Below are 24,629 nucleotides of genomic sequence, written 5' to 3' on the forward strand. Positions count from 1 at the left end.
GAAATGATTACATCCAGCTAAAATGCATCATACAACGGATTAACGAGCGTGAAATTAAAACCTGCTGCATGCAGCGGCACAGCGCTTCCCCCTCAAAGAGGCGAGCTGCGGCCCCGCATGGATGTACGCGTGCTGCAGAGCGAGCATGGCCGTCCTCGCCTCGGGGTGAGTGATAAGTTTGCTGTCTGCTCGATGAAGCCGGAGCCTCGCCGAGCCTTGTTACCGCATGGCATGTTCTGCTGCGGTGATGTTTTTGGAGAAATCTCTGCGCAGAACGGAAGCCGCCGAACGCAGAGGCTTCTTTGCTGCCGGCAGGATGGCCAAAATGGCTGTTTACCCATGCAGGCCGCTCGCCCATTTTCTGCTTCCTCTTCTCCACCCCTCATGTGTTTAAAGAGTGAGGAAATATTGATACGAGAGAACCAGAAGGTGTTGTTCATCTTTTATCTCCCACCCCCCCCCTGTTTGTGCCAAATACCCTACGTATTATGTGATGAATATTCAACATACAATGGATATCTAAGGACAGAACACGTTATACCTCCACAACACATACACACACACACACACACACACACACACACACACACACACACACACACAATTAATCTACATTGATGCTTTGCCCTAACAACTGTAACTGTACTCGGCTGGCCAGCTAAACAGAGAGCTGTCCCGAAGCTAAAGACAGATGCCGTTGGCAGATGTCGAAAATCCCATGCATTACTACTCCACTCGGACACGAGTGTCTGGATGTCTGCTACTGAAATGGAGACCAGAATGAATGAATGAATGAATGAATAAATAAACTTCCCTAGCATTTCCATGGCAACCTGGCATCTCCTTGAGCATGCACTGTGATTGATGCTCCTTCCGAGCTATTGTGCTCTCTCTCCCTCTCTCTCTCTCTCTCTCTCTTCTTTTTCTCTCTTTTTATTTGTATTTTTTTGGATCCCTGTCTCGGTCGTATAAATCCTTCTCCTTTTCTCACGCCATAATTAACGGGACCCTGGACGGGGATGGAGGAGAGGACGTCGGTGGTGAGGGGGGGTTTGATATTTTTCATGGCATCGGGGCTCTTCCTGACACGCTCGGTGACGAAGCGCAGGCCTTGCGTCGTCAACGTCGATCCTTCGATCCAAGTCAAACAGCCTGATGATAGACCTAAAAGTGCAGTGATGTGGTTGTCCCAATTAGGTCACGGGCTGATGTCCAGATGTGTTTCCCTTTTTGCGAAAATCAAGTACTGAAGTGCATGTCTTCACGTGTGTATGATTGCATGCGTGAGCGTGCGTGCGGGCGGGCGTGCGACATTTGATATCGCTGAGGAAGCGATGCAAAGTTAGCACGGCACAGTGAATGCACTATTATGGGGCTTTATAGAAAACATCACTCAAGCATGTTTCCACCAGGCCTCCGGCAGTCTCAGCTTGGCTGGTTGTGTTAATACAGTGACAGGTAAACCTTTCCAAAAGAAAGTAGCCTACAGAATATGGCATTGACTAGAATGCTGTAAAGTAACTGCTTCTATTAAATGTTTTGGTTGTTCTCAGATTATTTTCAGCCCATGCAAACGTCATAGTTCGTTAGTCGTTATCAACTCATCCTCATGCCAGTTGAGATACAGAGAATGTTTCTTCGTCGACATTACGCACACTGAGGCGGCAAGAAGGGTTGTCCCAATCCGATCACGTGATCGGAAATCGGGGCCCATCACACCACTTTCAAATGATCGGAATCGGATCGGGAGTCTGTGATTTTAGATATTGTAATATTGTGATATGTGTTCTATAAAAATATAAATATCGGATGGAGAAAAATGGGTATTGGCAGATAAATACAGATCAAATGATCGGAATTGGATCGGGAGCAACAAAAAACGTGATCGGGACATCTTTAGTTACGTGCATGACTTTGTTGCAGCTTTCTCCAAAACAACAGACAACTGTCAACGGTGACGGTTCCTAAAAGAACAAACAGTGACTTCTTCATGCAGCTTGTGCCCCATAATCCCAGGTTTATGAAGCCAAATGAGTGGAAAGAGTGGAAATTGCCTATGATTACACCATTTATCTATACTAGAACACAACTCTCCCCCTCTTCCGTGTTAAGTATAGGTCTACTCTATTCTGTTCCTAATGTAGCATGTTCGTTTTGCTTCAGAACGTTACGCTATAAAGTTATGCTAGCAACCCCCCTGTGTGTTTATGTAACGCCCGGGATTCGAACTCGGGTCTCCCGTGTGAAAGTCCAATATCTTAAGCACTACAGCGTAGTGACTACACCAAAGGGATATCCATATGGACCGGGGGAGATATTACACTTTTGAGGCCAGCAGGCTGAGGCTCTGAGTCACTCTGCTACATTTATGTGGACAAAGGAACTAGCCCCTGTGTTTCAACGGATGTGAGTAGATAATTAGAGAATTAAATTAACCAGTTGAACTAGCATCCCTATACTGGGCACGAAGACATTTTGTGTGGAGCGAAAAAAGAAGGGGGCTGCCTAGTATAGACCCCTGGGGGACCCCGGTTAAGAGGTACTGTATACTGTATAGGATTTAAGTGGTTAAATTTAGAAAGTTACTATTTTTGGACAGCTTCTTAGGCCATAATATTTCTGAACCCCCCCCCCCGCCCAAGAGGGAAAAGAATCTCATCTGTAATGTTGTCAAGAGGCACATTTCGGAACGGTTACATACTCGGTGAAAACAGAGACTGAGCATGCAGACATGGGTGATATCCTCCCGGAATGATTTTCACGGGATATGGTTTCACTGTCTTGTCCAGTGATGTTCACAGCGCAATGATAACATAACGCTCATTTTTGGGAGGTGAAAGCACTCGAGTGTCGTGTGTGCCAAGTATGAATCCCATGCGTTTTTTGGGAGAGATATTTATGCTCATTCAAAGCAATCGAACCGTCCAAACTCACAGGAAGGACTAACAGTGTGTGGATTTTGTTTTAGGGTAGAGATTCTGAGCTCGAAATGACGTTGCCTTATAAAGACATTCATACACTGGTCCAGGCTACAGGGAATGGAGTGTGTACTGTTTATTAGAACGCTAAAACAAGCTAGCCTTTACAAGCCAGCAGTAGGCCTATATCATCTGTCCTTTTGGCTGTAAGTTATTTATCTGTGTGTGTCGTCACGGCCATCCATCTGTTAAGTGTGGACTTTGAAGTTTACAGTGTCATTATTTTTATGTAAATTGGTATTATTACATTAATGTTACCTAATTAAGTGCTATTTCTGTTCCACTGTGAAGGCATTGGTAGACTTCAGTGTATTAAAGAGGATTTATTTTTATTGTGATGTTTTTCCCCCCTTTTAATGGGGGTTTTCGTGTGAATGTGGTGTTTTAATAATCACTGGGGAATTATAATATCTGGTGGTTCCTAGGTACCTCATGAAACGTTTTATCAATAATGTCTATCTATAGGATTGCTCTAAATGGTAATTTGACTCCTCTCACTTACTGTCCATAATTGCCTTCATAAGTACAATGTGAAGTTACAGTATACATACTGTTTATATTATTTTCACATATCTGCACAACAAAATCCTTGGTGTTAATTTTATGTCAATTTGGGTAATTGTTTTACTCTCTTGTGCTAAATTAAAACTGTTGCTGCGTGACGGAATGTGTGCATTAAGCCTGAATTATACTTAATTGTGCACCGGTTTCGTGCTCCGACCATAGCCGATCTACAAGTTCACAAGGTGTTGCACTATGATGCGTTGTGGGCTTGCTGATCAGCTGTTTAGACACTGGTGGGCAACCAAGTTTAAATCAAACTTTATGGGTGCACTACGTCCCTGTTGCATTGTGGGCTATAATCTAACACCTTTAAGTCCATAAAAAACACTTTTAAGTACATTTACCAAGTACTGTACTTAAGTAAAACATTTGAGGTATTTTTGCGAACGCAGTGAGCCACTTACTATGACAGCAAGGGCTGAATGTCTGTGTGTGTGTGTGTGTGTCACGCTGTTACACCACCCGCCCGCCACCAGAGGGCGCAGCTGTAGCACACACACACACACACACACACACACAGGGCGCAGCTGTAGCACACACACACACACACACACACACACAACCACACACACACGAGCTGCGTTCGCTTCCCGCGTTTGCGCGTCTTACTTGTATTATACCTTTTATACTAGTACTATACTACACAACATCTCGGAGGCAAATATATTGTGCTCCACTATGGCACACACATACACACACATTCTAAAATAGCGCGCAATGCTTCACGTTGCGAGTATTGCGACGCGTTGTGAGCATGTAGATATGCAACATTTTTAATGTATGTGCTTTTACTTTTGTACTATAATTATATTTTCATGACAATACTTAAGTATTTTACTCAAGTTACATTTTAAACACGGGCCTTTACTGGAACAGAGTATACTACTTTCACTCCTTCCACCACAGAACTGTATTACTTGTTTTGTAAAAAAAATAAAACAATAAAAAATAACTTAAAGTAACATGACGTAATCCCCGTGCACACAGTGGTTGCCAGAGGTGGAGGCTTGCAGTGAGCCTGGGTAACAACATAATACCAACTCTACTGAATCCCCCTTTGGGGATAAATAAGGTTTTATCCCATCTTAACCCTCCACGTCATCCTCCTAAACCGCTGTTTCTCCACGTCCGGTCCAGCGACCACCAAGGGGTCAGAATGGGCCATGACGGGTCTGTAACTCTGAAAGTGTTCCTACAAATCATCCCACAATGCATTTCGCGGGCAAACATCGGTCAGGCTCGCCCACTGGCCCCGTACACATCTCAAGATGTTGCCATACAAATACAGCCAGCATGGACAATGTCATGGCCAAGAAAGATCAAGAAGTAACCCCTGTACTGTAGTTTTCACCCCATTGACACCACTACGATAAACCTTACAGCTCAACTTTGGAAGCGCTTTATAGCGAAAATAGCAGATATACAAGCTAACAACGCACCTTTGTCATACAATTTGGTATAGCAAAACGTAGTCTCGCGTAGCTATTCCACAATCTCCGAATGCTAGTCTGGAACTACACTTCCCGAAATCTGAGCAAGGAAGCATTTCCCTTAAAGGTTTTATGACATTCATTTTAATTTATTTTTATTTTTCGTTTTTCTTTTAGGTTTTATGACCTCAATTACACCCCTAAATCCTGAACTTTGAACATTCAGTGGATTTTCTGTGGTCTGGAGTTTTCTTTGGGGTTTGGAAGCCTTTTGAGCTACAATGAAAACAGGCAAGACAGTGAAAACAGTGACATCTGCTGGCAAATCCCATTGACATATATGGGATTTGCAGGCTCTTACATCACAAACTGCCGGCAAATCAGAGCACCTGTTTGAGCCAGAAAACCCCAGACCACAGAAAGTCTACTGAATGTTAAAAGTTCAGGATTTTTGGGTGTAATTGAGCTTAGAAAACCTAAAAAAAATAAGAACAATTCCAAAACCTTTTTTTTAATGTCACAATCCCTTTAACGGAAATCTTTACATTTCACTTTTTTATATATGCTGCATATAGCAGCAAGCTATATGCTTAGATGATTTCTATTTATATTAGGATACATTTGCGCGACTATAAAGACAAAACGGAAGTGTGGAGGAGGCTTCACTTTCGCTTTAATATCGCTTACTCAATATGATCAGAGCTTCCATGCTCCAGAAGACTGTATGACGGCATGATTTGAAAATTGCAGGATGCTATTTTCTGCATGCAACCAAGTGTAAAATGACTTGTGTTTTGTACTTAAACTTACTAAACTAGTCCCTTCCTAACATTTTAGTCTAGTTTGTATTTGTTGATGAAATTGTCACTATATTTAGTCTTAGTTTTAGTCATCATAGCTTAGTTTTTATTCAGTTTTCACCACTGAATTTTTCGTCATAGTATTAGTCAACAAAATCAACAGCGGACTGACCTCTCTCTGTCCTGCTCCAGCAGGTTGGTGAACTCGTCGCTCTTCTTCATGAACTCCCCGTGGTTCCTCTTCTCGTCATCCAGCTTGTACAGGGCCTAAAGATACAGAGAAAGAACACTTTATTGTCCATTAAGTTTGACATGAAATGGAAATGTTGTCTTTGGCACGCTGCATGGCAAGTCAGTTTGCAACACTAAAAAACAACATTACATACACAATGCATTATAATACTATATAAAATGCATTACCATAACGTAGGAACAGTGATCATGGGGGCTGTGGGGATTAGGTGGTGGAACTATTTAAACATATTCTTATTTAAAATGTCCACAGCGGTTTTCACAAACTAGGTCTTATTACCCTTTTTAAAGCCTGCTGCCTGATGTTAACCGGTCAAATTCCGGGCGAAGAGGGTGGGTAGAATCATTGTAAATCTGAATTGCCTTTTTTGGTTATGGACCGGTTGTATTAATGTATTTACGTTTTTGACTGAGGCTAAATCATGGAATTCTTCCTCTCTTCATGTCATATGAAAGCAGGGAATCATAGCTTCAAATTGACATATTGGTTGTTTGGTTTGATCCACCAGTTTTGGAGATATGACTTATAGAGTAATGTCTTGCAGAAAACGGCGAGTTGAGAAAACGGGCTTGAAATGTTCACTTCTGTGGACTCTTAACATTACACCTACCTAGCTACATGTTTAAGCATTTATTTCATATGTAGTTAGTTAGTCTTGCTGCTGTGACTGTCTCTGTATGAAAAAGAGTCACGTGTCCTGAAGTTGCAATTGTTTGTCTCCATTAATGATCTTACCTGCTTGTGCGACTGCTCGGCCAGCAGCAGCTGCTCCAGCATGCGCCTGTGCGTTTCTCTCTGCTTCTCCACCAGCTTGTCCAGCTGCATGTGGCGGCCGGGGGACAAACAAACAAACAAACAAACACGCATGTTGACTTTTACGTTTTAGGCGAAGCCTATAATAATGCAAAAGCTCTCATTGGCTGAGTGAGTGAGTGTGTGAGTGTGTGTGTGTGTGTGTGTGTGTGTTAATGTTAGGTGATGTTAATTCTTAATTGACAAGATGACGTAAATGTTCCCTTCATTGTCAATGGCGTTTTAAAACATTGAACTAAACATATAGGAGTGGCTCAAAAAAACAACGCGCCTCATCATAGTGATTCGATGGTATGCTGGCAAAGTGGCCGACTGGGCCCCAGACTGGGCCCCAGACTAAAATGACCAGCATTTTTGGCAAGTGTTTATTTCACACTCTGGGGGAACATGTTTATAGAAGGGAAGACCGGCAGCATATGGGGGGATAGGGAGATTAGATAACAAGCAGGCACGGTTACAGGAGCTTCTGCGGACCATTATGCCATTGACGGGCACAAATCAAATGTGCATTGGCAACAAAAGGCAACATTAGTGTGCGCCTTGCACACGACACATCACACAACGAAAGTGGCGGCAGATTTGTGTTGCGGAGAACCCGATTGGAAGGTCTGAATTAATGGTCATATAGACGACGCCTTCATAAAATGTCACGTACTTTCATTGTTTGGGAAGACGATGTATAAGCTGAGGTATTTGTACTTTACTTGAGTCTGTCAAGTCTTCGGTACTTTTACGTCTTTCAGAGCAAATGTTGTACTTTTACTCCACTATTTGAAAACTTTAGTTACTTTAGTTACAAAATATTTGTATACATTTTAAATTTTGCAGGATGAGTACTTTTACTTTTGGTAATTTATTGACATTTCGATACCAATACTTTTGTACTTTGACCCAAGTATATGTTGAATTCCGGACTTATTACAAACTACTTACTACTCAACTAATTACTACTGTACATATACTACAGTATTGATACTTTTACTTAACCCATTCTGGGACGGGAACCCCTTTTGTTGTTAGCACTATGTTATGCTTTAGCTATTGAAAAATAGCAGATCTACAAGCTCATAGCGTGTACGAGCTTGTAGGTCTGCTATTTTTGAAAAATCCAAGAGCGACTGACATAGAAGACATTTATAGAATCTGATCTCAGGTCAGAATGAAAACTGTCAGGATGTAGAAGACATTCTTAGAATCTGATCTCAGGTCAGAACGGGTTAAGTAAAACGTCTGAGCACTTTCCCCCCCCCATACCTCAGCCATGGGCTTCTCGTAGATGTCTTCCTGGAAGTCGTCCGTCTTGCCCTGGATGGCGTCTCTCTGCAGGGCCTGCAGGACCTTCTGCGGCGTCACGAAGCCGTACTTGGCCTCCAGCAGCGCCAGGTCGATCTTCTCCGCCTTCAGCACCGTGATGACCTCGTCTCTGGCCTGCATGGGGCCGACGAGGGTGTTAGAGTGGGTGGACGAGGTTTGGCGTTATCAACCCAGTATGGGTGACTTATCAAGGCCGTTCAATGGAGCCAGTATACTGTAGTACTGGGGTCTACTGGAGCGGAGAGGTTGTTGTTGTTGTCAGCCTTTGTCCGACTAATACTAACCCTAAATCGAACAGTCTCAACCAGCCACATAAGTCAGTTTGACCTGTAAAGGGTCTATTTGGTTTCATTTGTAAACTCTCAAGAGTTACAGACCCGTAAGGGTCCATTTGGGAACCCCCTCAAGGAACCCAGATGGTCCCTGGTCCCCACTTTGAGAACCACTGGTCTCTACACAAAATAAGCTTCCGCACTAAAACATTTGGAAGTGTCCATTAGACTGTGTGTGTGTGTGTGTGTGTGTGTGTGTGTGTGTGTGTGTGTGTGTGTGTGTGTGTGTGTGTGTGTGTGTGTGTGTGTGTGTGTGTGTGTGTGTGTGTGTGTGTGTGTGTGTGTGTGTGTGTGTGTGTGTGTGTGTGTGTGTGTGTGTGTGCGCGCCTCCCTTCCATACCAACTACTCCGGGGGTAGTTGGTATATCGGAGGGAGTAGAACTCCCTCAGGCTGTAAATAACAGCGTGGTGTTTTAGTCAGCCTTTTGTGGTTTCAATTAAGTTTTTTAAGCAAATGAAGTGTGGCCGTCTTTAAGGGCCTTCCATCTCAATAAGACCATGGGAACATGGCAGTTGTTGCTGCACTTCTCTTTCTAGCCAGGATCACCAGCTAGGCTTCCACAGTCTGCTAAATGGATTACCCCCTCTTTTCTCAAAAGTTGGAAGTCAGGATGCTTGACTCGTGCCAAAGTGAGTGTATACGGCTCCAGTAGATGCATGCAGATGTGTTGTACCGTGTTCCTAGGTGTTTGGAATGGAAAAGACGGGAAAGCACAATACTCTCTGTATTGTACTCTCTGGGATGTTGTCCATGGGAGAGTGCATTTGAATGAGATGTACTGTGATGCCCTCTCTCTCTCTCTCTCTCTCTCTTTCTCTCTCTCCATTTTCGATATTTCTATAATTTCCATTTAATAGACTTTTCAAAAAGTATTTATTTAAAGACGTTTACGCCGTGGACAAAGCCAACTCGAGTTGTGACACCGGGTTTTTCCCTGCTGTAAGTGCGAGGGTAGGGGCGGAAAACGGCTTCAGCTGTTCGCCGTCCATTAAGCCATTGAGACTGGAAACGCATGTATTGTGTCACGTTAGCTTTTAACCACTTCAACCATTATTTTAAACTTTAGCTGTTGAAAAATAACAGATCTACAAGCTCATAGCGCAGTGAAAATCTGGCACAAATCTTTGAATATATACAGTATATTCTTAGACTGGCAAATGTCATATCTTTGCTTTTGGGGTCCTTGACATGCAAACTTTTGAGAACCACTGATATAGAAACAGGATTTTCAGAAAGATTTAGGATTTAGAAGACATTTGTAGAATCTGGTCTCAGTTCTCTATGGCTCTCTGTGTGTCTTGAGTGCGTGTCGGCTAATCAGTCCCTGTGTGTCTGACTATGTATGACCCAGTTGGGGCGATGCCATGTTCGCCTCGCAGGCCTGTGTCATGCTGTCATGGTCAAACCTTCCAACTGTTTGAGAAGTTTGTTCAGGTTCACTTATCACTTTGGCCTAGCAGGCAGTGTGTGGACCAGTCTAAAACCACGGTTCCCAAAGTGAGGTCCGAAATAATTCAGATATATTTGTAATGTATGTGTGATATGTGAGCTTACCAGAATCACAGTAACACTTAATGATATTCCATCATTCAAGGGCACGAGTATAGAGGCTGAGTGTCTGTGACCAGCTGATGGTCGTTGACACTTGCATCACATGCATCAAGGAAGGCAATTATATTTCTGCAATGTCAAATAGTTCTACATATATTCTAAGATGGCGTCTTAACCAAATGTTGTGAAAATGTGTTGTGACTTTGATCGACACAAGCATACACACACACACACACACACACACACACACACACACACACACACACACACACACACACACACACACACACACACACACAACAAGCTAGTCGCAAGTCATGTCATCTCTGTAATTTTGAACTGCTTTGGGACATCTGGCAGTAGCCTATGCCTACCTAACAGACTGCAGTACTTAGCAGTACTCGTACATATCAATGGGCAATTTTGGCCATAGATATGCACGAGCCATCAGCTTTTGTAGCTTGGCGTTAAGGAGAAGTCGTTACCGCTATGGACCCGAGCTAGGAGTGAGAAGAGAAAGGGGGCGTGCTCTCTCACCTGCAGCTCTCCCTCCAGCATGCTGAGGAGGAACACCAGGTCGTCCCTGGAGAGGTCCCTGCCCCTCTCTCCTCGTTGACTGCACCTGGTGCTGCCTCCGCTGCTGGAACTGCCGCTGCCGCTCCCCCCGCTACCACCGCTGTTCCTGCCCCCCGGCGCCTTGTGGTTCCGCTGAATGGTACCTGCAGTGGTGGAAAAACAGTACTCACAATTTCCATCCATCCATCTTCAACCGCTTATCCGTAGTCGGGTCGCGGGGGCAACAGCTCCACCAGAGAGCTCCAGACTTCCCTCTCCAGAGCAACATTAGTACCTTCCTCCTGGGGATCCCGAGGCGTTCCAAGGCCAGTGTGGTGATGTAATCCCTCCATCTGATCCTTGGTCTGCCCCGGGGTCTCCTCCCAGTGGGACGTGCCTCGAGGACCTCCCCAGGGAGACGCTCGAGAGGCATACTCTACTACTCTACTTTTTACTTAAGTAAAAGTAGCAAAACTGTGATACAGAATTACTCTGTCACAGGTATAAAAGTCCGGAATTCAAAATGCACTTGAGTACAAAGTACAAAAGCATCGGCATCAAAATGTACTTTAAGTACCAAACGTAGAAAGTAGGCTACTCACTATGCAGGATGACCCATTTCAAGTTTTCAAATGTATACAAATATTTTGAATATTTTGAACAAGCTCACAATGCGTCGCATTGCAGCGCATTGTGAGCTTGCAGAAATGTATATAGGGCTGAAGTGCAGGTTAATGTATGTTTTGTAATAATAATCAATGTAACTAGTAACTAATGTTTTCAAATAAATGCAGTGGCGTAAAATACAATATTTGCCTCTGAGATGTAGTGGAGTAGAAGTAAACATGTTGGAAATTGGAAATACTCCAGTAAGGTACAAACACCTCAAAATTGTACTTAAGCACAGCACTTAAGTAAATGTACTTAATGTACTTCCACCACTGGGGTATACCTGTGTCGTCCGGGGGTTCCCGGTACCTGCTGCGCCCCCTCGCCCTTATCCCCGACAGCTCTTCTCTCTCGCCGCCAGGCCGCCTCATGCGCCGCGTCTCCGCCCGCGGTTGGTGTTCTTGTTGTGGTGGTGGTGATGGTTGTAGTTGTTGGTGTTGAGCCAGCTTGGCCTTGGCCGTGTCTTCCAGGCTGTTGCTCCGAGAACGCATGTTTCACCACCTGTCAGATAGTGAAAATAAAGGGAAGATGACTTTAATCACTCTGTGATTTTTTTACTTTTTTCTGTTTTGTATGTGTCTATGGCGTTAACGTTACTCTAATAGATCCCCAGTGGTTAGAATATTCAAATATATATTGTTTGTATGTATGTATGTATGTATGTATGTATGTATATCTGTGTATTTTCGGTTCCTGAAACCTGGAAGCCATTGAGTCAAAAGGCCAATGAAAAACCACCAAACACCAAATACCAAATGCGTGGTGGTCGAAATACCACCACGTTAGTGTCATCACAATATCATCCCCTCCCCTAACCCCTCCCCCTTTAACATACAACAACAGCTGTGGGTGCGGCTTCAGTTCAGTTTGGACACCACCCACCTGAAAACCAGGTATACTTAATGAACTGGTGGGTGTGGCCACATAAAAACATCCTTTTAACACTTTCTGTACACAAAAAAAAGACATCCTCGTAGTATAATCAATACCTGATGATCTCACGGCACCACCACTGAACCACAAAATAAATTCTATATGAATTGTGATGCCAGGATTTAGGTGAGGACAAGATAACATGTGTATGTTGCGACGTGTGTGCATGTGTGGTCACATTGTTTATTTTCAAAAGATTTGTAATGCACTTGAAAACCTGGAATTTGAAATTCTGCATAATGACTTTTACTTACTTAAATCTGTTTTAGAATCAGTCTTAATGGGTTAAGACCAACATGAAAAAAGGTAAGGGAATACATGCAGATAAAAACTACCGGTAGGCCTATATAAAAGGGCTTGAAAGTAGGTTTTCAGAAGTGAAAGACTCAACAGAGTTGATTGGAATTTGTTTCAGTGCACTAAAAACAGACATACAAAAGGACACATATTCACATCACATACTGTATTAAGACAGTAGAAAAAGATACAAAAGTACAAACATCATATGAGAAGGACCAATAAATAAAGAGTGCAAAACGTTATAATTCATGTTGAATAAATAGCAGTTCATCGTTCTTACAAAGCAGCTTCATGCTGTAAAGTGCGAGTGAAAAAAGGGTCAGCATTCAGGAGGCGCACAGCCTCGGGATAAGCGCTATTCTTAAAGTGGGAGGTATTGCATTTTAGAGACCGGAGTCTCTTACCTGAGGGCAGGTGTGCAAAAAGAGAGCTGGCATGGTGGGAGGGGTCGGCGATCACCTTCTGCATCCTACGCTTGGTGCGTGTGGTGTAGATAGAGGAGACGGATGGGAGGTCGAGGCCAATGATTTTTGACGCTGTGCGTACCACACTTTCCAGCTGTTTCCTCTCTAAGACTGTTGTGTTTCCATACCACACTGAGACTGAGAAGACGAGGACACTCTCGTGGCTCTATAGAAGTGAACCAACGCCTCCCCAGTCACATCAAACTTCTTTAAGAGACGCATAGGAACTATAGCAAAAAGTCGACTAACTTAAATTAAATAAAAACAAAGCCTAAAGACTTGACAATTTCATCAACGGATATAAACTAGACTAAAATGTTATGGAGGGACTGGTGGAGGAGAGATCCAGTAGATCTCATTTTATGCATGGTTGAACTTTGCTGTCAAAATCAAGGCTAATTGGTGTGGTGGTATGTACAGCACAGTATGTATGCACTCATTCTGGTAGTTGCTACATGTGCCTGTGTTTCTGTCCGTCTGTCTACAGTACTCTGATCGCTTACATGTCAGCGGACGAGTCATCGCGACCATAATGCTTGTAGGCCGGTATAGACCGCCCGTCCTCTTGTGTGATTTATCTCTTCTTTTTCGGCATTCAAGCGAAGCAGAAATATCCAAAACACCAAAAAAGGCGGTCAAAAAAGAGAGAGCTTGCAGAGACAAATCTGTGTGCCGTTTGTTTGATCCCCGGGAAGAGTAATCATCGACCGCAGGGCATTACATCATGCACGTTGTGTCGGCGTGAACGGTCTCACAGCGAGATTTACAGCATAACCCGTTGAGACCTGAGACAGATTCTACAAATAGGAATATAAGTTTTCTGAAAAATGTATGTTTCTACATAATTATGTCAGTGGTTCTCAACATTTTTTATGTCAAAGACTCCCAAAATTATGTAATTGGCCGCCGACCCCCCCCCCTTCCCCCATCTGAAAATATGTTGTTCCAGGAGCAAAGATATGAGTTAAAAACATTTGCTGTGAAATAATACGATTATTGCCGTGCTACGATCTGCTTTTCTTTTCAACAGCTAATAATGGTTAAAATGGTTAAAAGCTACAGTATAAGGTGACACAGTTGCGGTTGCGTTGCAGGTCTTCATGGATTAAAGTAACATTGCACAAACAATGCTGTCCTGACCAGACAAGGGCACCGACTTTATTTATTTTTTGCCTTTTGATTATCTCCTTTTATTTCTTCCTGCAGCGTTTTATTGTCTATCGTCTGCGGTTAAATCTTTCTAGTGGGACGCCTCAAGATCTGCTTTTAATCGACCGCTTGAGTGTGCGATAAATGACACGCATTGTTAGCATGACACTCTGAACGCAGATGTGAAATACGTGTAGGACGTAGTTTTGCATCTTGTATTTGTTGTTCGTTGTTGTCGTCCTTTGCAGCCAAACTACCACTGCATGCTCATGGCAGTTTCTGTTCACTAAAAGTACGTTTTAATTACTCTACATGGACTTCATCCAAGCCCATGTTTTTGACCTGCAACGTGCTGCAATTTTGCCTGTATTATCAACGATAGTTTTCACTTACTGTGAAAGTGATCAAATTTTCACTCACCACTTTAACATATAATTAGACTGTTAGCCCAGGAGGGGGGAAAGGGAAGGTTTTTTTCTTTTTAGTTTCTGCTCTACAATCCTGTAGTGTGTGTTTTGCATCAATGAGGTCTTGTGACACTTTATGAGTAAGAGGGATGGCTGATTGATTGCATTATGTACGCTGCAGGCAAGGCGCCACATGATTCAGAGCTGATGTCATTCTCCGGAGCAGAAGGCTGACGGCATGAGCAGCACACATTTACTAAGTCTGAGATCTGGGCTGCAGGCCACTATGCCACTGTTTCCCAAACAGTGGCTCAGGACCTATATAGTGGGTCGCGCGGATACATTTTTATGGGTCGTGAGTGAATTGCCCTTTATTTGAGTTTTTCTACGGGTGCAGTAGTTAGTTTAGACAGTTTTTGGTTTAGACTAGTCATTGATTAGACCAGACATTAGTCCTACAACTACAACCTATCTCAAACCCTCACCCTAAACCTAACCTCCCACGGGGCAGCACACCTAAACCTAACCCATGTCTAACCAATAACTACTCTAAACTAAGTATGCACCCCGTTTTTCTAAAGTATTTTCACGTATTTTATGAATTAGAGGGGACAAAATTAACCTGCCTATTGAAATTAGCAGATCTACAAGCTCGCAACTGAGCTTGTATATCGTCTATTTTCACTAGTTTGGGTCACGGGAGACAGAGTTATGTAACCACATGAACCCTAGCCTAGCATTCATATTCTGGCCATGTCATGGCAAACGTAGGTCTGCTATTTTCGGTGAAGAGATTTGGTGTAGACTAGAAGGGAAAAAAGGAGGGGACAGAACCCCAGTCAATAAAGTATTTATTGTTTAAGTGGTTTCATTGTACACCTTAGTTTGTGTGTGAGAGTATGTATCTAGACCAGTGGTTTTCAACCTGTTTCATATCAAGGCCCATTATTTATTTGGTATTTGAGCCACGGACCACCATTTGATGATATTTAGCCTAGCAGACCCAAAACTAAAGGATATTTTGTTATCGTTGGATAAAGGTTTTCCACAATTCCATGCTGTATTGATGTTGGTACCATAGGAGAGATAACAGGTAAATGTTGATCAAAATGTGTAGACTTCTTTTAAATTAAGTAATGCAGATGTTTAACAATAATTAGCTCTTGAGAGTGTAAAATGAATACCCTTCCGGGTCCATTTGGTTTCATTTTACACTCTCAAGAGTTAAAGATCTATAAGGGTCCATTTTGGTTACCAACTCTCCATCATTTAGCTGGGGACCACTGGTTGAAAATGTAGACTTATACACTGGGTGTTACATTTTGTGCGAGTGCATGTTCGTCCATGCATAATAATTGTGACAGCCTCTGGAGAACAGCTGGCAATCGTAAGCGTTCCGTCATCATCGGCATGTCACTCCGCTGTGCTGACACGTCGTAACTCCGCCGTTGACGCAATCTGCCCCTGAACGCCGAAGAAATGCAGCTATTAGTCACACTAGCACAACTATAGTCTCTGCCCTGTCGAGATTTAGTGCCTCGAGTTAGGAAATCCTCTTCGATGTACACTGATTCGAGCTACAACATCACACGCACACACACACACACACACAGGCATATTACACAAAAGATCTGGAAGATTGTGCAACAGATTTGAAGTTTGAGTTTGATCTGGGTCAGCCGCGCTGTACACAGACAGCACAGCAGAGATTCACACAATACTACATTATCTGCAAGATATCCACGATGGACCAGAAATATGTCTGGCTTTAAAACACGTACAGAGGGCCTTGATGAAGGAGGGGGGCACTTATCAAGGCATCTGGTGTGTATTCCCAGATCGGTCCCCTGAATGGGCTCTATGCACACAGAATAACTATTCCTACTTTGGGATTCATAATTACGCTTCCGGGCCGCTTCCCTACTTCCTTCATTATCATCCTTACCGATGATAATAATTAAGGCTCTGTTCCATGCAGTGTGCAGTTCAATTTCAAGGACGCCCATAACTCTGAGAGAGTAAAAATGGTACCAAATGGACCCTTACAGGTCCATATAGGTTCCATATGTACACTCTCAGAGTTACGCACCTGTACGGGCCATTTGGAACCCACTCAAGGACACTTTGAGACCCACTGGTGTAGCAGAGTGTTTCCAGTCTTTCCAGTGAGCCAACATGCACAGCATGTCTCTGTTTGACCAGAATGCAACAGAGCCTTCATTAGTATCAGCGGTAACACCTGTGAAGGAAGTATGGAAGGGGCCCAAGTTCTTTCCAAAATGGCGTGTACTTGTGTATGCATAGAGTCTATTCCCATCACACTGCAAGGCAAAGCACTACAGATATGTTGAGTGTAATTATTAGGTACCCAACTATCATCGATGATGTGTTTTTGGTCATGTCTGTCATTTGCCATTGCTGTAGAACGTCTAGAACCAAGAAGGTTTTCACCTTAACGCAGAGTTATGTTTGGTCTACAGCAGTTATGTTTGGTCTACGGCAGTGGTGTAAAGTAACTAAGGACATTTACTTAAAGGGATATTTCACTTAAAAAAAAAAAGTTTGATACACGTCTACTCGGGCTTATGTGAACACCCCAGACAGTTTTTAAGTTGCTTGATTCAGTCATTTTATATTTGATATTAATTTTAGCTGCCCCGTCCCCTTACTAAACCCATTATAACGTCAAATTCCATTCTAACCATGATAGATTCATCGAAAACACCCAACCTTTTTTCTGTTGACTGATAACTGTCACATAAGCCTGAGTAGACGATAAAATGAGCAAAAGTTTTTTTTTTAAGTGAAATATCCCTTTAAGTACTGTACTTTACTTCAGTAAACCACTACCAATTATTGTACTTTTACTCCTCCAATTATTTGAAAACTTTAGTTACTAGTTATTTGTAGATGTTTTTGTTTGATTATTATTACAAAACATACATTAACCACATCAGCCTTATATATATTTTCGACCATTTGAAAAAAAAGTCGATCTACAAGCTCACAAGGCGTAGATCTGCTATTTTCAAAAGAGTATTTCTATTGTGCAGCATTGGTACTTTTACTTAAGTAAGAAATGTGAGTACTTTATCCACCACTGGATAATTGATGTGTGTTTGGTCTTGTCTATCATTTGCCCTTACTGTCAAACGTATAGAGAACCTAAACTAAAGCTTCTCTCGCCTTAAACGCCACAGAGGCACTCAACTTATGTTTGGTCTGCGGTAGCCTCCCTGATAGCCATGCTCTTCAGCTGGCCAAAGGTCCAAAGGATGATAACAATTCACAAGAGCACACACTTTGTGTGCTCTTAAGAGTACAGTAACTCCCTATTGAGTGCAATACATCTGAGTTGCATTTTTAAGGCAGAACATAGCACAAACAGAAAGGGACAATTTGTCTTCGTGGACGCTGAGTGAAAGCACAACGTGAAAGATGTTTGAAAATTGCTCCTGGCACCATCCTTAGCACAGAGGACTAACAAACACATTGACTCAAAAAAATGCTTGTGTCTGTACGCAATGTACGCACATAGTTCTTCTGTGAGCACATTGTGCTGTCAGCTTGGCAAAAGGTGTTGAGATGAGGAATTTGCCAAAACACCAGAAGTTTATTGGCAAACCGTATGAGGTAATAACCAGCCTCGGATAACCCTGCACTGCACTAATATGGGCTAGTTTCAGGGCTGTTGTTCCAACATACAGTACATCCTCCCCAATATACACGTCTGAGCACACAGTGAGCAATACACACTCATATCATCCTCCTATCAAAGAAAGTACAACTTTCTGGAAATTATGCACCCTTCTCTCTCAGAAAGCATAGCCCCGGCAAACACGTCATGGTTTTGTAGGTGTAGGAGAGTCTAATTAAAGTCCTGTTTGTACCTGTGCTTGTAATGATGAAGTAATAATGAAATCACAGAGCTGCTTGCAACTGCTTGTTTCCAAAGTACACGTACAGTACATACACACACGCACATTCAACAACACTGTGAATGAATGTGTGACATGTGCAAAACTGCACAGAGGATGACTTAATCGCCATGTCTTCTTGCTAATTCCTCCCGAAAACCATGTGTCAAGCCAACGTTTCTAATCAAACCGGCTCGGGCCAACCCTCTTCTTTGTGTTTCGTGCTGTGAGCGTGGAGCCGTGCCAGAAGGTGAGGTTATGATTAACAGGTGCCTCCAATTCTTCGCGAGGGATTTAGGCGCAGATTTTGGCAGGGAGAGAACGTGGCACCTTGCAAACATTTATTCAAGCTATCGCATGTTTATACGTGAAGGGAGAATTGATGGTGCACTGATGTTTCATCTTAGGTATGCATGAGCTTCGGCACATTGGCATGTGTGACCACACACACGCACCCACACACACACACCCACACCCCCCCCCCCCCCCCCCCCCACACACACACACACACACACACACACACACACACATGTGGGTGCATGCGTTGGGGGCAGCACATTACATAAGCAACACAATGTATTGTAACTTCCATGATGACTGAAGTAAAATATTGTGTTACTTTTACAAATGAGTTTGCTGTTACTGTTACTACTGTATGTCATTTTTAATTACTGTATATTATACAATAAATAAAAATGACATACATATTTGGCATTGTCCAGCATGCCTCCTGTCTTGGAGACATGATCGGCTTCCAAGAATGGCCAACCCAACCAAAATTTGTCAAAGACTCTTGACCTTTGCACTGGTGCCTCACTGTTTTATCTGTCTGTGTCTGTGTCTGTGTCTGTGTCTCTGTCTGTGTGTCTGTGTCTCTGTGTCTCTGTCTTTGTCTGTGTCTCTGTGTCTCTGTGTCTCTGTGTCTCTGTCTCTGTGTCTCTCTCTGTGTCTCTCTCTCTCTCTCTCTCTCTCTCTCTCTCTCTCTCTCTCTCTCTCTCTCTCTCTCTCTCTCTCTCTCTCTCTCTCTCTCTCTCTCTCTCTCTCTCTCTCTCAATTGTTTTACTACTATTCTATTGTATTTAGCTTGTCTTTGTTTTTATTTTGTGCATGTAAAGAACTTTTCTCAGTTTTCTCTGTGAGAAGTGCTATATAAATAAAATGTACTTACTTACTCTCTCTATCCTTCTGCTACCTCGTGGCCTCATTAAGTATTGAGAACTTGTTCTTTAGGTCTCCTTTTCTCTCTCCTTCCTCTATACACCTCATGGCCTCATTAGGCAACAAGGACTTGTTCTGTCTTTGTTACTTTCTCTCTCTCTCTCTCTCTCTCTCTCTCTCTCTCTCTCTCTCTCTCTCTCCTCTACCTCCTGCACTCATTATTAAGCAGCAAGGACCTGCCTGAAGCCAGCCAGCAGCAACGCTGTTACTGGAAACACTTGGCAAGTTTGAGAGATGTTGGCAGTTTGGACATGTCTAGCCAGGACCACCAAGGCTCGTCTGACCCAACGATTTGGGATCATTCAAAGGCTCATTCATTCATTCAGGGAAGGCATTCCTCCTAAATGAAACAGGCTAAACTATTCAGTCGTCGAGTCAATCAGTGACTCGCTCGCACACTACACGTCTTTTTCATTGTGGCCATGTCAACTTCTTCGACTTCAACTTGCAAGTTCATTGTCATGTCACAAGTTCACAGAAGAGTGGTGGAATTATTCTCTGTACAAGCTTTTGCGTGTGAGAAAATGTCAAATGTACACATAAGACATGGTTCAAGGTTGAAAATGAGGCAGGATATCAGTCTCTTGCGCAAGCAAGAGATATTTAGCAGCAGAGGTAGATAGATAGATGTTTTCTATGGTGAGCTCAGTGTTAGATAATCTTGTCTTGTGCTAAAGGTATTTGGCGTCTCAAAAGGCCAGAGCGAAGGTTTTGTGGATGACTTCACTCTCTTGCATGATGCATGCTGTATAAGGACAGGGGAGGGGAGGTCGTTAAAGTGTACGGGTCAAAAGGTGAGGATGCAGGTGTGCTGCCGAAGCACGCCTCTTCCTCTTGTTCTACCACACACGCGCGCGAGCACGCACACGCACAAACACACACAGTGCACACAAACAAGCACATACAACCCTGCACATGCAATATAAACACGAACAGCAAGTGCACATTCATACAGTACACGCATGAAAACACATGCACCCACTTATACAAAAACGCACAGATGCACAAAAAAAAAAGGGAAAGCGCGCGTGCACACACACACACACACACACACACACACACACACACACACACACACACACACGCATGCATATACACACAGACGCAGCGTCGGGGCTACTGCTAAATTACAGCTCAAATTCTTGAGGCCTTACATCAGCGGCCTGTGTCTGTCGGTATGATTGAGAGGAGGACTAAAGCAGATCAAAAGAGAGAGCGTGGGGGAAAGAAAAGACGCGGCAACGTGCAGATGAGGAGAGTAATAGCATATGCTTTACAGGCTAAGCAAAGGGCCTTTCAAGATAATGTGCTAATAGGCAGGTGCAGCCTCCATAAGCTGTTTAGTGTATACAAAATAACCCTAAGTGTAATTACTAAGCCTTTTTCAACGGAACTACAGTGTACTGTATATACTGTAGCAGAAGCATGCAGTGTATGGACATCGTCACCTCACCGTCTTACTGACAACGGTCATAAATGGTGATGCGCTAAGGGGCGCCATTGTGCCAATTGGAAAGGAGAAGTAGGCTATACAATTCATAAGATTGTTGGGCAAATAATAACCATTTTCAACCTAATGTTCATATTTTGGGCATGTCATTATTGTCAAAGTTTCAAAAAGAGCTAAAATTGCTGATCTACAAGCTCACAATTATATTACATCCAATCTATAAGCTATTGACGATTGTTAATTTTTTCTTTATTAAGCCATTTCGCATTAGAGGTGCCACAGCTAGCTGATTTGAACGTTATCAACCAGTAGGTAACTTATCAAGCCCATTTAATGGAGCCAGTTGTTGTCATCAGTCATTGTCCGACGCGGCGTTGGTCGCGTTGTCCGACTATTAATAACCCTAAATCTAACTAACTATCACTAACTATGTTTTTCCCTCGGCGGCAGTCATTTCACTTTCATGATTCCTAATCTCCATTGCATGGTATGGATGAGTATCCTACTGGTGATTATGGGTTGATAGCATTCGAAGCGGGTGCCACCGCCTGAGGCCACGGCTATTTGGGGGTCCTTGGTGGTATGTGTAAAAGTTTGGGAATACCTGCTATAGCTCACTTTGCTTGCTCTCAATTACCACTTCTGCCCTAATGTGTCATATTCTGGAAGTAGCCATAAAGCCCTTTGAGGATAGAGTCTGTTTTCCTTTGCCAGTGGACTGTTTTACTTGGTCAAGGATAACCACTTTAGAACAGCAACAGTGCCATCTTTGAGCTCTGTGTTTGGCCTGAGTTCTCCGAAAGGAAAGATCTCTGCATGCTTGATGACGTACTGTAAATGTAGCTGTCTTGAGTGTTTGCATGCTTCCAGGTACAGGGAATGTTATGAGAGCTATTTTGAGTCAAAAGTGGTAACATTGCTTAAATCTTCCAATTTCATTTCTATCCAAGAGGTTTAGTGGCATTAAGTAGCATGTTTACACATAGGAAAACTGTAATTTAAACAAACACCACCTGGGGTTGAAACCCTGTCTGTCCACAATAACTCTTGTTGCACATCTCTCCGTTATGATGTGAAACAAGAGTTGGAGGTTAGATATGGCCAGTTTTGACCATAGCCTTAGTTGTGACTGAGTGACCTCAGGCCTTCTATGATTTTATTCACACACACAGACAAGCATATGCTATATATATATACTGTATATACTACACAGATGTGCAACATTTATTTTAAATGATTAGCATTAAAGGGGAAATGGACAACATTGAGCCTCAATGTCCAGTACAATACAGGAAATAGATATAAATTTGCAACTTTTGCATCTTTCTGGGTTTTGGGAGGCCATGGAGGATCCTGGAGGGGGTTAGTGTACGTGGGCTGCAACTGGAGTGCATGTGGCAGTTCAGTTCAGCGTGGGCGTGTGAGAACACAGTGGAGCTAGGCCGTGTAAAGTGAGATCAGATGTCGCTCATTTTTCACACCAAGGTTACAGGGATAAATGTGAGCACGGACAGAAGAACGGTCACATGGGTGCTGGCGGACTGTGTGATAGAATAGGACTTCCTGTGTGCTCTACTTGAGAAGGAGTACACACCCCGTAGCTTTAGTGTCCGTTGATGAATTTCAGTCGTGGGGGCGGAGGTGGTGGGGTGTGTGTGTGTGTGTGTGTCATACTTTTAAGTTATGGATACATTCATGCACGCACACACTCACACAGGAGGCAGCCCGTCACTTTGTGCCGCACCGCAAGCTTGTATACATCTGCTATTTTTGAACATATATTTTTTGTAAAACCTTGACTGATTTAAAAGGCATTTGTAATGGGTTACATCAAATCAATTTAGAAAATTATTATTCAAAATGTATGCGGAGTGCAATTTAAACTTCCTGGTCTGTTTGGAGAAAGAAAATACTCCCACTGCAAATTCCCAAACGGTAATTCTAAACCACTTTTTTTGCATACTTTGCTAAGTGGCCATAAACGTGTGGCACACAGGGAGCGCAAAGTCGAAAATAGTTCCACTTATGGACAATTTCACTACAAAGTGCTGCGAGTGCCGGAGGGGATGCTGTTCTTTCCACTATAAATTCCCCAAATACCTATATAACACAGGACGGTTCCTACTTCGTCACGAACACTGTAGGAGTGAGCGGGTGTCACGATTGAGCCGCAGGTTTTTTTTTAACCCCCCCCCAAAAAAAAGAAAAACCCAAAAAGTGAAATGTTTACAAACAGTGCTTAGGTTGTCGTGGCAATGAGGGAGCTGTAACCTCATCGGACCAAAGGGCCATAAACTCTGGCCGAGGAGTTTCCTGCTACAGTATGCCACTATGACATCGCAGCTCCGGTTTGAACTGTGACGCAAAGGGGAGAAGACGTTTTGCGTCGGAGAAAGGTCTGCAACTGGCCGGATGGCCGCGGGCCGTATAACTCCTCTTGAAAAGAGAACCTGGCGGGGTGGTGGAATGCTCCAAACCACGCCAGGTTGGAGGAAGCAATGCGGGGAGATGTTTTTCCGTACAGATGTGCTGCGGAGCATGCGGCTGTTAAAAGCTTTAAGATATGTGGTGATGACACGGACGCCACAGGCTCCTCTACATGTTAGCTGTTAAAATGTCTTGTCTCTCACAGAGCATTTGTATATCAACACCTCCTTCCACGGCTCTCCAAGACCACGCTAGCTATCCATGAGAGTCTTTTAAATATCCATGACCACGCTGCACTCAGCGAGTGTAAAAAGAGAAAGATGGATGGCACATTATTACACCTGTGTTTATCAGTGGTGGGAAAAAGTACTTGAATGTTTTACTTAAGTAAAAGTATCAATACTGTCTGCAATGTAGTACATTGTACTCAGTTACAAGTAAAAGACTGGAATTCAAAATGTAAATGGAGTAAAAGTACAAAAGCATGTACTTCAAGTACCAAAAGTTAAATTGCTCATCAAGTACCAAAAGTTAAATTGCTCATTATGCACAATGTCTCATTTAAAGTTTAAAATGTATAAAAATATTTTTAAAATAGCCAAATTACAATAATAAATAAATATGTGTAGAGTAAAAATACAGTATTTGCCTCTGAGATGTAGTGGAGTAGAAGTAACGGTATTGGAAATTCTCAAGTAAAATACAAATACCTCAAAATTGTCCTTAAGTACAGTACTTACGGTAAGTCAATCTACTTCAATTACTTTCCACCACTGTTATCATGCCTGTGTTTATACGATCCGACAGCATTGGTGTTAATTCGACACTTTTTGATAACCAGTATTGCTCGAGGAATGTCCGTCCGTCTCGGAGCCAGATCGGCTCTTTGAGTCAACAAACACGTGCTGTGTAGAGTCAACACTGGGCAACTCGACACATACTGTAACGACACTGAGGAATGGACATTTAATAATGCCGGAGAAACCTCCGCTGCCAGAGCCGGATTGACACGCCGGCCTCTTTGACATGGCGGGGGTCACGTTGAATCACAGCTATAGTGATTTGGCCTTTCCACACGCAGCCATAACCTGGCTCTCCGTCCTC

At 43.1% G+C, this 24,629-nt stretch overlaps 1 protein-coding gene across 4 annotated transcripts in view; it reads right to left on the reverse strand.

Annotated features, from left to right (window-relative positions):
* Positions 1-24,629, reverse strand: part of filip1l (filamin A interacting protein 1-like) — a 108,565-nt gene that overhangs the window by 55,428 nt on the left and 28,508 nt on the right. For all 4 annotated transcript variants that reach the window (XM_083758781.1, XM_083758782.1, XM_083758783.1 and 1 more), the window contains exons 2-6: positions 11,544-11,761; positions 10,574-10,755; positions 8,093-8,266; positions 6,761-6,844; positions 5,945-6,039 (exon numbers count right to left, since the gene is read on the reverse strand). In XM_083758781.1, coding sequence (XP_083614907.1) covers positions 5,945-6,039; positions 6,761-6,844; positions 8,093-8,266; positions 10,574-10,755; positions 11,544-11,751 — 743 coding nt within the window. In that variant the 5' untranslated portion in view covers positions 11,752-11,761. The remainder of the gene's footprint in view (positions 1-5,944; positions 6,040-6,760; positions 6,845-8,092; positions 8,267-10,573; positions 10,756-11,543; positions 11,762-24,629) is intronic.

The sequence above is a fragment of the Protomyctophum parallelum genome (assembly GCF_964188405.1).
Source record: "Protomyctophum parallelum genome assembly, chromosome: 23".
Classification (NCBI taxonomy): Eukaryota; Metazoa; Chordata; class Actinopteri; order Myctophiformes; family Myctophidae; genus Protomyctophum; species Protomyctophum parallelum.